Source organism: Glycine soja, chromosome 15 (assembly GCF_004193775.1).
Source record: "Glycine soja cultivar W05 chromosome 15, ASM419377v2, whole genome shotgun sequence".
Classification (NCBI taxonomy): domain Eukaryota; kingdom Viridiplantae; phylum Streptophyta; class Magnoliopsida; order Fabales; family Fabaceae; genus Glycine; species Glycine soja.
This window is the reverse complement of record NC_041016.1, coordinates 44,268,836-44,280,678: the sequence shown is the minus strand read 5'-3', so window position 1 is coordinate 44,280,678 and position 11,843 is coordinate 44,268,836. Positions and strand designations below refer to the sequence as shown.

Sequence of the window (11,843 nt, the reverse complement as noted above, 5' to 3'; positions counted from 1 at the left end):
ATGAAATGAAATTAATTAATGTTTATAATTTTAAGAACCATTGTGATATATATCACACCCTTTTTTATGCTTTTAGCTGCACATAGATAAAATCATAAAAAGCTGTAGGAACCAAGTTGGCGTGTCTCTTTGCTCAATTATCACTTGCTTTGCCCGTTAAAGTATCCGTTAAAGATGCTCCTACTAGGGACGCTTTAAATTTAGCTATGTCAGATTTGATTCCTTTATATTTTTTAGAGTTTTTTTTTTGTATGATTATAAATTGAATTAAAAGAAATTAGTTTGTCATAAAATATCTGAATTCGTGAAATAAAAGAGCTTTTGACGATAAAAGTTTCGTTCGGAATATATGGCGAAAAGAGTTGTGTGATTGGTTGCAATATAAATTAAAAAATAGGAGAAAAATATAGTTTTAACTTTTAACAGAGATTCTGTAAAAGAAAAAAAAAATAACATAGACCATGAGCGGGTAATAATTGACAGTTTTCGCAAAAACTTTTAGGTTTTTGCTTTATCTAATGTCACATATAGGTTAATTTGTGAAGTTTAATATGACACTATGCAATAATTAGTAACAACAGTTAGTGAGAAAGGGTTGAAAAAGGCCATTATGTGAAATGCTTCTTTATCGCGACACTATTTAAATTGTGAGTTTGCAGATACAAAAGCTTCTCATACTCATGTTTCATAATAAAAATTTAAAATTAAACTTGGGTTGGTTGCCTATACCTTTACTTACTCTAACAAGTTTGGTTGAGATATCCTTTATATTCTGAAAATGGATCCCATCATGGACGGATTAAATCAGTGAGTCAAAGATTTAATTGATGGATCATTTATATTGATTTGATATACACATTAAAAAATTAAAATATAATATATCTAATAAAATATAATCAATTCATATTTTTATCTTCAGAAATTAAATTTATTATCATGATCAAATTATAAATATTATATAATCATTTATTACTATAATTATTTTATATGTATTATCATTAAAAAAAATTGTTTTCCAATACTAAATACAAAAGTCTCCCAATAACCATAAAAATTCTAATAAAAATATAAAACACATAAATATTATATTATATCATAATCAATATGATAATAATTAGTTATATATTATTATCAAGATAAAAAATATTATAGAAACATATTATATATATCATTCAATAATTAACGGTTAATAATTTGTTATAGGAACTGAAAACTCAATTGGAGTCATTATTTCAACAAACCCGACCAAATTGTTTATATTTTTGTTCCTACATCTTAACCAACCGCCCTAGACATTGGGTCCCGGTGGAACTTTCCCAACTCATCGAGCCTTATCCAATTTTAATAACTATAGCTCTAACTCAAATATGTTATTTTAATGTTACTTCTTGAAATAAATATTAAGATTAGGTATGTTATTTAGGTAGTGGGTGCTCGCATTTATTGTTTTCACCTTATTGTGATTTAATACCAAACATATTGATTGTCTATTTATTGTCTTCTTAGATCAAGTCATTTATTTAAGTTCTGAAAAAAAATAAAATTGTCAGAAGAAGAATGTAATATCAGTATTGAGATTAAAGTAGTCCAATTTTAACACAAATTTAAACGAGAACAACACACACATTTAGTATATGTTGCATCGAGTTGCTTTAATGTACTTTTTGATAATCTAATTTCAACTTTTTCAAATCCATTTATTGTCTATTTCTTGTTGTCTAAAGTTACTAATAAACATGCAGTATTTTTGATTGGAGGAGAACACACAAATATTAGAATTAATTCTTGAACGTATCTTTTCATATTCAATCAATCAACGTTTTTTTATGATAATTAATATTTAAATATGAGCTTAGGAATCACATTTAACATAATTGAGGAACTAAATTGGTGAATAAATTTAAAGAGAGACTAAAATTAAAATTAAAAACAATTAAGTGGACCAAAAATATAATTTTGTCTAAATAATACACTGATAAATATAACTTTTAAAAGAAGAATATTATATCCAGTATTAATATTGTTAACATATCTTAATGACTTGTTTTCAAACACTCATTGGCGTAGCTCTTGAAGAATAACAATATTATATCTAATACTAATGTTAATGTAGTCCAATTTTGCAATATACTTCATTTTAAAATTATTGTTGTGTAATTTGGTTTTTCAAAAGTAGCAATTTGTATTTTCTCAGTTCTTGAGAATGTAAGTCTATGAATATTGGTTTCCCAAAATGCCATTTGTTAACAAATTAGTCCTTTCAAGTTGTCAACTTAAACAATCACAAATGGTCATTTTCAGAATTAAATTATATATTAACTCTAATGATTTTATACAATGCTTAAGAAAGCCTTCAAATATTTATAGTTTTAACTAAATATAACTAGTTTTAAACTATTAGCCTCTCTCTCTAAGATGCAACTAAGATTACTATTTATTGGAATTACAATGTTAATCTATACTTAACTCTCATCTTGGACTTGGTATGTTTGGCATTCGCTGCATATATCAGAAGCCAAACAGTAACTTTTTTTCCCCTCACACTCCAGGTTTGTATTTCTTGTGGCTAGAACCCTGTTGGTCACTAGTTTGATGACCCTCATCAACTTTTTTGTACACATAAACAATGGCAAGCCACACATAAACACACAAATTAACAGCACTCAACCCTGCCAAGACCCAATAGAAGTAATCAAGGTGTGCCCTATTGAGGTTGTTTCCTAGCCACTTCTCACCAGCCCTTGATGTCACACCCTCCACAACAACTATAACAATGTTGCCAACAAAGCTCCCAACCCCCACAATGCTAATGTATGCTGCAGCCCCCAAACTCCTAAGTGCCTCAGGCATTTGGTCATAAAACAACTCTTGTAGCCCCACAATTGTGAATGCATCAGAGATCCCAGTGATCATGTACTGAGGAAGCAGCCACCAAATGCTGATTGGTAACACTGCTTTTGGGTCATCAATTAGGCCACTCTCTTTTGCAACACCAACCCTTTTGGCCTCCACAAGTGCTGACACAACCATGTTAAGGATTGACAAGAAAAGTCCTACCCCAATTCTTTGTAGCACTGTTATCCCAGTGGGTTTCCCTGTGATTTTCCTTGCTAGTGGCACAAAGACACGGTCATAGAATGGCACAGCAAAGAGTATTGTGACTCCAACTAGGCCTTGGAGCGATGCTGGTGGGACTTGGAAATGTGGTCCTATGGTACGTACCATTGTGGCACCTTGCTTGATGAAAAATGTGTGCACTTGAGCTTGTACAACAGTGAACATTAAGCAACTTAGCCATATTGGAATCAAACGAAGGACAAGCTTCACTTCCTCAACTTGTGTCACTGAACATAGCCTCCAAGGGTCTCTTGTCTTCGTCTTGGCATCAATTTCATCTATGATCGCTGCCTTGTCCAAAAATCTGTTGCAATTAAATTTCGTTTTAGCAATGATGTGGTAATAGAAAGTGTCAACTTTGAAGCAACAAAAAGGCAGGAAAAAAGAGAGTCTAGTAGTTCCACAATGAATTGTTGTTGGTATCAACTCAAAACCATAGACCCAACCCTAGTGTGGCCCCCATGAGTTTTGATGTTTCAGAGTTGACTCCATTGTAAAAGCTATCTAGAAAAATTCTCCAAATGGATTATTAGTAATTAAGTGTTGTGGGAATAATTCTTGTATGAGTGCTACAACTAATTAGATACTTAGAATGTATTAAATAATGATGAAAGTCTATTATTTTTAGGTGGTGGTAAAGTCTATGTTAAAGCCTTATGTTGAAACCTATGTTATGGTTATTTTAATATTATTCGATCTATGCATTTGATTAGTTTGTGTATAAATACTCTGTTGTTCATAGAAGTTGTTCTTGTGTTAAGGATGCAAAGAAAAAGAGGAAGAGAGACCTCCTTATTAACACGAGATATTAAAAATGCTTACATGCATATAATAACATTTACCATGTGAGTATGAGAAAGGATTCCACTTTTCTAAAGTGAGAATAGTGTATTTCGGATAATTAATAAAGTATACTAATGACCATGATTGCAACTAACTTCAAATTTACTATATATATGCATTTAATATTTATTATAATTTTAATCGCTATTTTTTTAATCAATAATTACATGTGCGTTATCTTCTAAAGCACACCTTTTCAGTTCAGAAGAGCAGAAATTTTTGGAAAACCTCCTTATTCCTTTTAAGAAGATAGTTGACTTTGATTATATATATGTTCATTATATTTATTCTCCTTCCCTAACAAAAAAACTCAAATTTAACTTATTTGCTCAATGTCTTTATCATCAAACTAACTAAAAAGCATATTATAAATATAAGCATAAAAAATTTAATCAAAACTATTCAACAAACTTTACTCTTCCCACCACAATTTCAACATCATACCATTCCCTCCACTTCAACTTAATCATAAACCACATGATGAAAGTATTTCATGCACCTACAAAAATTAGTTATTCATTTATTGTTTTGAAATGGCTATGACATCGTAAAGTATAGCTTCTTCTTTTTTTGTTAATAATAACTTCATGATGGAAAGAAAAACATGGAGGGTTCTAGTAGTTAGTTAGAAAGAGTGTGACACCCACCTATATTGATGAGTATGGAGGAGAGTGTGGATTTTGGGTTGAATATGGAGATGATTATGGGGCTCATGATGCTCCTCATCCTCGTCATAGCAATAATTGTGGTGACCGTGCGTGGCCTGCACGCGCCACTTGCGCGATGCGGCGACAAAGACTTGGGCCAGCCTGGTGAATGGGCTCCCTGCAGGGCCTTCCTTTCTGTACCTTTTGATTCCCAACAAGAAGAGTGCCAATGCCAAAGCCAACACCCCTGCCAGCACTCCTAGCCCCACTCCCCACCCAACATTGTCCTATTTTGTTCAATTTCATTCAAATCCACATCAACTTCATCAAATTACAATTATTTCATTGCCTTATTGGCTCTTTGCCATAACATGATCAGATAAGGACTCAATAAATAATTATCAAAGTCAGTCATATATGGGTCGGAGATATAAATTTGACTAAGTAATTAAAAAAAATAAAGAAAGGAAAAAAAAAGTCACAGATCTAAATCTTAGCTACTGATATTTTTAAGGAAACTAACAAATTATATATGGGTTAAATATATTCTTACCTATATGACATCATATTCATATGTACGTGGTTATTCATCAAAACATGATCAGGTAATAGGAGTCAATAATTGTATATCAAAGTCATACATATATTATGGGTTATTCTTACTCATGACATCATGTGTGTGTGATTATGATAAACAGAGTTATGGGGTTAGTTATTATTATATATGATATATATGTGGGGTTATGATAAACATAGAAAATCAGTAGAAGTATTTGTTTGTATGCAAAAAGCTGCACCAAGTTTCTATATATGCTTATCGTGCTGATGTTTTAAACCTATGTTCTCAAGCTTGGAATTCACCTCATTTTTTATTCACTTTATCAGTTCCAAGCGATGGAGTTGTTTTATGCTTTGGTGTCTAGCAAGTATGATTGTTTCACTACCTACATACTTTGCTCGTGACACTTGTACTTTCAGAGATGACTTATTTTTTGCTTTTAGCTAGCTTAGTTTTGAGTACATCTTGTACTGAAGCCAAGATTATTAATATATTTCATTTTTAGCCTTTAAAAAAATTATAAACTTAGAGTTTTGGTGTTATGTGATATTTTCAGTATTTACATTTTGTCCACAAATTATTATAAAACGAGGTTGGGGTAAAATATTTTATATGGTCAATCACATGTTGATATATTATACTATAAATTAACAAATTATTAGATGATAATATAAAACATATTTATACTATCATTATATTTTAATTAAATTCTTATAAAATATTTATAACATTTTAATCATGTTTTGTCAAATAATTGAAAAGATTAATAATCATTAGGGAAACATTTTTTTAAAAGGAAAAAATATAACAAAATAAAAGAGAGAAAGAGAAGAAGTTCAATAAAAAAAAATGGGAATACGTAATTAAAGGATAAAACTTCGGTTATGACATGAAAAGAGTGGGATCAATTATATTTGTAGTTGAGGGATACATGCGTGTAAAAAATAAAGACTAAAAAAGTGCTATTGCTATTATATATGGTTATAGATAACCATGACTTTCCAAGAAATTGTTAACAGTAGTGTAAACTCAATTTTTGTCCATATATAGCCTAACATTCTTTGTAAAATGTACAAGACACTACAGCGTCCACTCTTCTCACCTTTTTACAATGAACAATCTGTTTCACTTAACTTGTCCAAGGGTGATGCATATAAATGGAAAAGACTTCTATGTGGAATATGTTCCCATGTTATTGAAACTTGATATTCTAATAAAGAAATGTGTGTGATCCATAAATTTTCCTTGTATGTTTATCCACTATAGTACTATTCTATTTGTTTTGGCGTTACACACACAAAAAGAAACAAATAAATTTTATATTGTTTCTCTTATTTTACAAATCTCACCTACCTTATGTCAACTCAGATATCATATTTTATATTATATATCGGTGACGATCTTTTGATTAATTAATTACTTTCTTATTTCACTTCATAAGATGACAATGGGTATTGGATACTGACTAATAAAAAAATATTTTATAATACTTTTAATATTCAATCATGGTTTTCTCCCCAGAAGCAAATCTAGAGATTCAATCATAGACTTCAAAAAATAGATGAACAAATAGAAAAATAATTTCATTATAAAAAAACAAGAGAGCTTAAAGTGCTAAGAAAACAACTTTATTCTAAATTAATTAGTTATTGTTTTGTGTTGTTAAATCTAAAGGATGCAAAAGTATTAATTACAATTGTTTGGGAAAGAGATGGAATGCAAAGCCATCACATACAAGTTGACTAATGACGCTTTAAAAAATGAAACATAGAAGAGATGTGCTAAACGTGGATATTATCTAATACAGGTAAAGAAGTTGGTCATAAACAAACAAATTAACAATTGAGGAAATCCAACTTTTGTCACTCGACAGATTTTCAAAAGACTTTATAACAACAATTTGATTCTCAAATGATTCTTTTCAATCAAAATATTTCAAAAAATACCGTGTATTGGAATCAAATTAACGTCATAAGATATAAAATGGAAAAAATTATTAGTAAATGAAAGCTTAAGATAATAATGAAAAAAAACTTGATTACGTACTGACTTTATTATCTCTTTTATCATTAATTTTACTTACCTTTTGAGTTTTTAATAGATCATACCTAGCCCGTAGTCACCGTACGAGTACTTAAGAATTTCTCTTAGAAAAATTACTATTCATTAATATTAGACAATCAAATTGATGCTAGCTTTTTATCATGAATTATGAAATATCTAAACTAAAAAATATCAATACATTAAATTAGTCTTTAAAATTATTAAAATGTCATTTTATTCTCTAAAATTACTATAAAGTAATCATTTTAATATCCAAACATGATCAAATAACATTCCCTTTAGCCTCTAAAATTATAATAAAATGGTCAATATTTAATGATTTCATATTTCATTTATTGCACAAACTAAAACTTTAGTCTTAAGAATTTCATGAATTTACCTGAAGATATATGACAACAAAAACAGAAGCAGTTGAGCCAGCCACAATCCCCAAGTACCACCAGTTGAAGAATGAGCTCTTGGCATCCTTCTCCTCAGGCGTGTCCTCGTCGAACTGATCGGCGGCGAAGGTCTGGACGCAGGGCTTGTGACCTCCGTCGCCGATGGCCAGGACATAAAGTGCCAAGAAAAATAAGAATTTGTGTTTGAGTGCCGACACTGAAAGTGTCAAGAAAACCATGCCCTGTAACATATATGTTCATGTGATGTGAGGATATGATATTCTTTTTCCATCAACAACGGCAAAAACTATTTATTAAATAATTCACAGTGCATGCATGGTGATGACTTGTATAATGTGGACAATCACAGGAAATATGCAAATCTCGTTCGGAATATTGGAATCATAAGAGATGTGCTCAAGCATTTGAGTGATCCGCGGAAGTGGAAAGTACCCGCAACAAGAAATACCCCACATATATAACAATTAACCTCTCAATAATTAAGTGTTAAAAATTTGAATCGTGAAGAATGTTTTTTTGCAAGTTATATATGTTTACTATCTAATAGTAATTTATTTAATTCATCAGTTTTCATATCTTGTCCAAGTAATTATTGCATAAACTAACAAATTTTAATTAGTATGTAATTCATGATGAGTGATAGTAGTTATTTTTTTTTAATTAATTTATAAGTTTCTTAGATGAATTTATAGACAAAACACAATGTTACTAATTTATAATATTTTATAAACTTAACTAAAATAAAATAAAAGTAAAAAAGTAACTGGTTTGATTAGGATTGAAATCACAGAAAAAATTATTGGGGATTAGGGGTTGTGATAGAAAAAGTTTTCTTAGTGTTTGATTTGATGCGTTGATTTTCAATTCAAAATATTGAAAATATAACATGAATCACATGTGTTTAGCATGATGTACGGTAGATGTAAGACGGGATAAGAAAAGATATACATCACTTAAATCAGGAATCAAGTATCTCCTAATTAATTTTAGTAGTTTTATATCCTGACTTTTTATATATATACTTAAATTTTCTTTTTTACATAAATTGATATGTATTTCTTTTAAATTATTCAATATGCAATGAAGATTGTGTTCGAAAGAAACAGCCATGTATGATGCAAATATACTAAAAAAGATGTCATGTTATGATATTTACGATATTTGCATTTATTACATTAACCGTCTTTTTATTATAAGAAAAAGTCCTATATAAATATTATATTTACGAAAGGCATTACTTTTAAAAAAATATTCCTTGTATATTGACTATCAATAAATTAAATAGCAGTTATTCACCAAAAAAAATTAGGTGCTATAATATTTTAAATAATAAATATTTTAATTTTGTTTAAAAAATAATAAAACTCCTTATTTTAGAACTAAAAAATCTCTTTAATACAAATGAATATTGAAGGTTATAAGTTATAACCCAAAATTGTATACTGGCCCCATTTCAAAACTAGCATATTGTACTTTCTTTATCAAAGAGTTTTGTTGAGGATTGGGTTTGTCTTCAACCTTTTCTCTTTTCTCGGTGCAGGTGTAGAATGGAAAGAGACCAAAAATTATGTTATTTATTATCTTTAAAATACTACTACTAGTTAAGGTATCAATAAACTCTTTTGTCTTATTCGTTTTTTAAGGTAATGCACATTTCTTTAGAAAATTACTAACTACACCAAGTTCAACTCCAATTTTTTTTTGTTAAAAATATCTTTATTAAGAAATCTATTTAAATTAAAATACTAATTAAGCATCATTAAATACTCCTTTGTATCTTATCATTCTTTTTTTAAGGTAATGCACACTTTTTTCTTTAAAAAAGTAGTATTATTTACACAAATTTTAATAGTAACAAAATAAATCTTTGACTAAAATATGTTTATTAAAAGAATTAGAATGTAACTATAGATTCATTTAAAGATTAAAGTGAGATATATTCATGCATAAAAACATTACTAAAACGAAAAATTAATAATTTTTTTTACAAATAAAAAAACTTAATACTTTTATAATTTTCTAAAATAAAAAATATTTTGAAAAAAACTAAAAATTAAAACAAACATATATAATATAGCACTAAAATAGTATAAAAATTATAATGATAATAATAATTATACTTTTCAACCAAAAAAACATTTTATATGTCTTAATCCGTGTCTTATATAACCGCTTAATTATTTGCATTTGTCTTGCTGCGATAATAAAATAACGCGGTTATGAGATTCCGCTAAAATAAAAAATATAGTAAATAATTAAATCGGATATTTATTATGGTTCCTGCACGATGTGGGACCATATACGTAACACGAAAAACTTGGAAAAATACAAAGTTGTTGCATCCGAAGAGCAGTGAGCACATAAATTAGATTCCACCCATTTAGCAAGAATCAAGAAGAGAAGAGACATGACGATATTTTACCCAAACGAATTAAACTTGTAACAGTGAAAAAATAGATTAATTAAATTTTACTTACCACGAAATAAATGACTGAGGACAAGAGTATGGTGTTGAAGCGACCCAGATAGGAATCAGCTATGAAGCCACCAAGCAAAGGGAAGAGAGAGGAGGCACCAACCCATGTGTTCACATCTTTGGCTGCTTGTGTGATTGGTTCATTCAGAACATTTGTAAGGTATTGGATGAGATTACTTGCCAACCCTTGGTAAGCAAATCTCTCAGCAAATTCCACAACTGCCCACAAAACAAAAACATAATCATCACATCACATATACATGATCAAATCAAGATCAAACTCGTCATGATGCAAAAGAGAGAGAAAAAAAATCATGGTTTAGGTCTATGGGATTAATGTGTGTTTGGATTGTAATATAAGTACACCCTTAATCTATTGAAACTAGGTAAATCAATGTTTGAATTCTCATTATTAGAGATGTTTATATTTATATTTAGTGTCTGAAAGTGCCTCGAATCATGTGGGGAATCAAAAAATTAAGAAAGGGGAAATGGGTGATGGAGAGAAAGAGAGAGAGGTTTTGATTTGGACTCACATATGATGAAGATGGCAGCATTCCAACCACCCTTCAAGTTTGTGGGGTGATGGAGGATCAGGGAATTGCTCTTGGTGTTGCTACTACTGCCATCAGCCATGGCGAGCACTTGAAATTTTTTGAGGTGATTTTGGAGAATGTTGTGGGGAATCAAGTTTGGGGAGGCTCCATGGGGGGAATTGGGCTTTATATAGGCTGAATTTTGAGACTCTTGTGTTGTTGTTGTTGTTGTTGGGGTTGTGGGTGTGAGTGAACACAAGCACTCAACTTTGGTGTAGGAGATTTGGAAATGGTTGGCACCTTTTTTTCTACCTCTGCATCACTCTAGTTTGGCAGTTTGGCTTTTTTTTTACCAAAATAAGCTTAAATGAAAAAATTGGTTATTTTATATGCACCGTTTATTATTATTATTTTTTGGGGATATATAAATGTAACTATGGAAGCATCACACACTTCATGCCAGAGTGTCATCATACTGAGCTCTTTAATGCGGAGGTTAGCAAAATTTATACCAGCTGTAGGTGTGAAGTGTCCTTGAGGTGCATACGGTGCTAGTGTTAATTTGCCAAGGTTAAAGATTAATAGTTTTTTGGATTCAGGTTTTTAGGTTAGAGATTTTTTTTAAGCTTCAGAAACATAAGAAACAGACAACGAAAAGGAAAAAAGAAATTAAATAACTCGGGATAAAGATTAATTCTGATGGACCTGACTTCTCTGTTGTCCCTTTTTCAATTGTTCTTGTGTTGTCCCTTAAAAATCACACAGTTTTAAAATTGAATCACAAAATTAAATATTAACACAACTACATGAACAACACAAGGACAACTGGAAAAAGGATAACAGAGAAGCCAATTTTAATTCTGATGTATCTGATCTTTAATGGTATGTTTGGTGAGAGAAAGGATTTTTTTATGTTAGAAAATCATGATTTTTGTAAATTATGTTATGTTTCATTGATTAAATAAAATTTGTTTAATTGATTATTGAAATTTTTTAGAGAAATTTCTAACAAATAAAAAAGTTATGCAAATTTTTATGGATTATTTTAATTATTTATCATATCATATAATTTAATAATATTTTTAATTGCAGTAAAAAAATTAAACTCTCATCTTTCATAATTTTTTTTTTGAGAAACTGATTATGAAAAAACTCTCTAGAAACATCATTTTCCAAAAATGATATTTTTTTAATGCATAT

The 11,843-nt window shown here is 29.7% G+C and overlaps 1 protein-coding gene across 1 annotated transcript; it reads right to left on the bottom strand.

The window, feature by feature from the left end:
- Positions 1-2,294: 2,294 nt before the first annotated feature.
- On the bottom strand, positions 2,295-11,005 carry LOC114387916 (protein NRT1/ PTR FAMILY 5.4-like). The gene is made up of 5 exons (XM_028348182.1): positions 10,644-11,005; positions 10,109-10,326; positions 7,610-7,852; positions 4,608-4,894; positions 2,295-3,421 (listed from the first exon to the last, which is right to left on the bottom strand). The coding sequence occupies exons 1-5, from the start codon at positions 10,741-10,743 to the stop codon at positions 2,539-2,541; spliced, it is 1,731 nt and encodes a 576-aa protein (XP_028203983.1). The 5' UTR covers positions 10,744-11,005; the 3' UTR covers positions 2,295-2,538.
- Between the last annotated feature and the right edge of the window lie 838 nt (positions 11,006-11,843).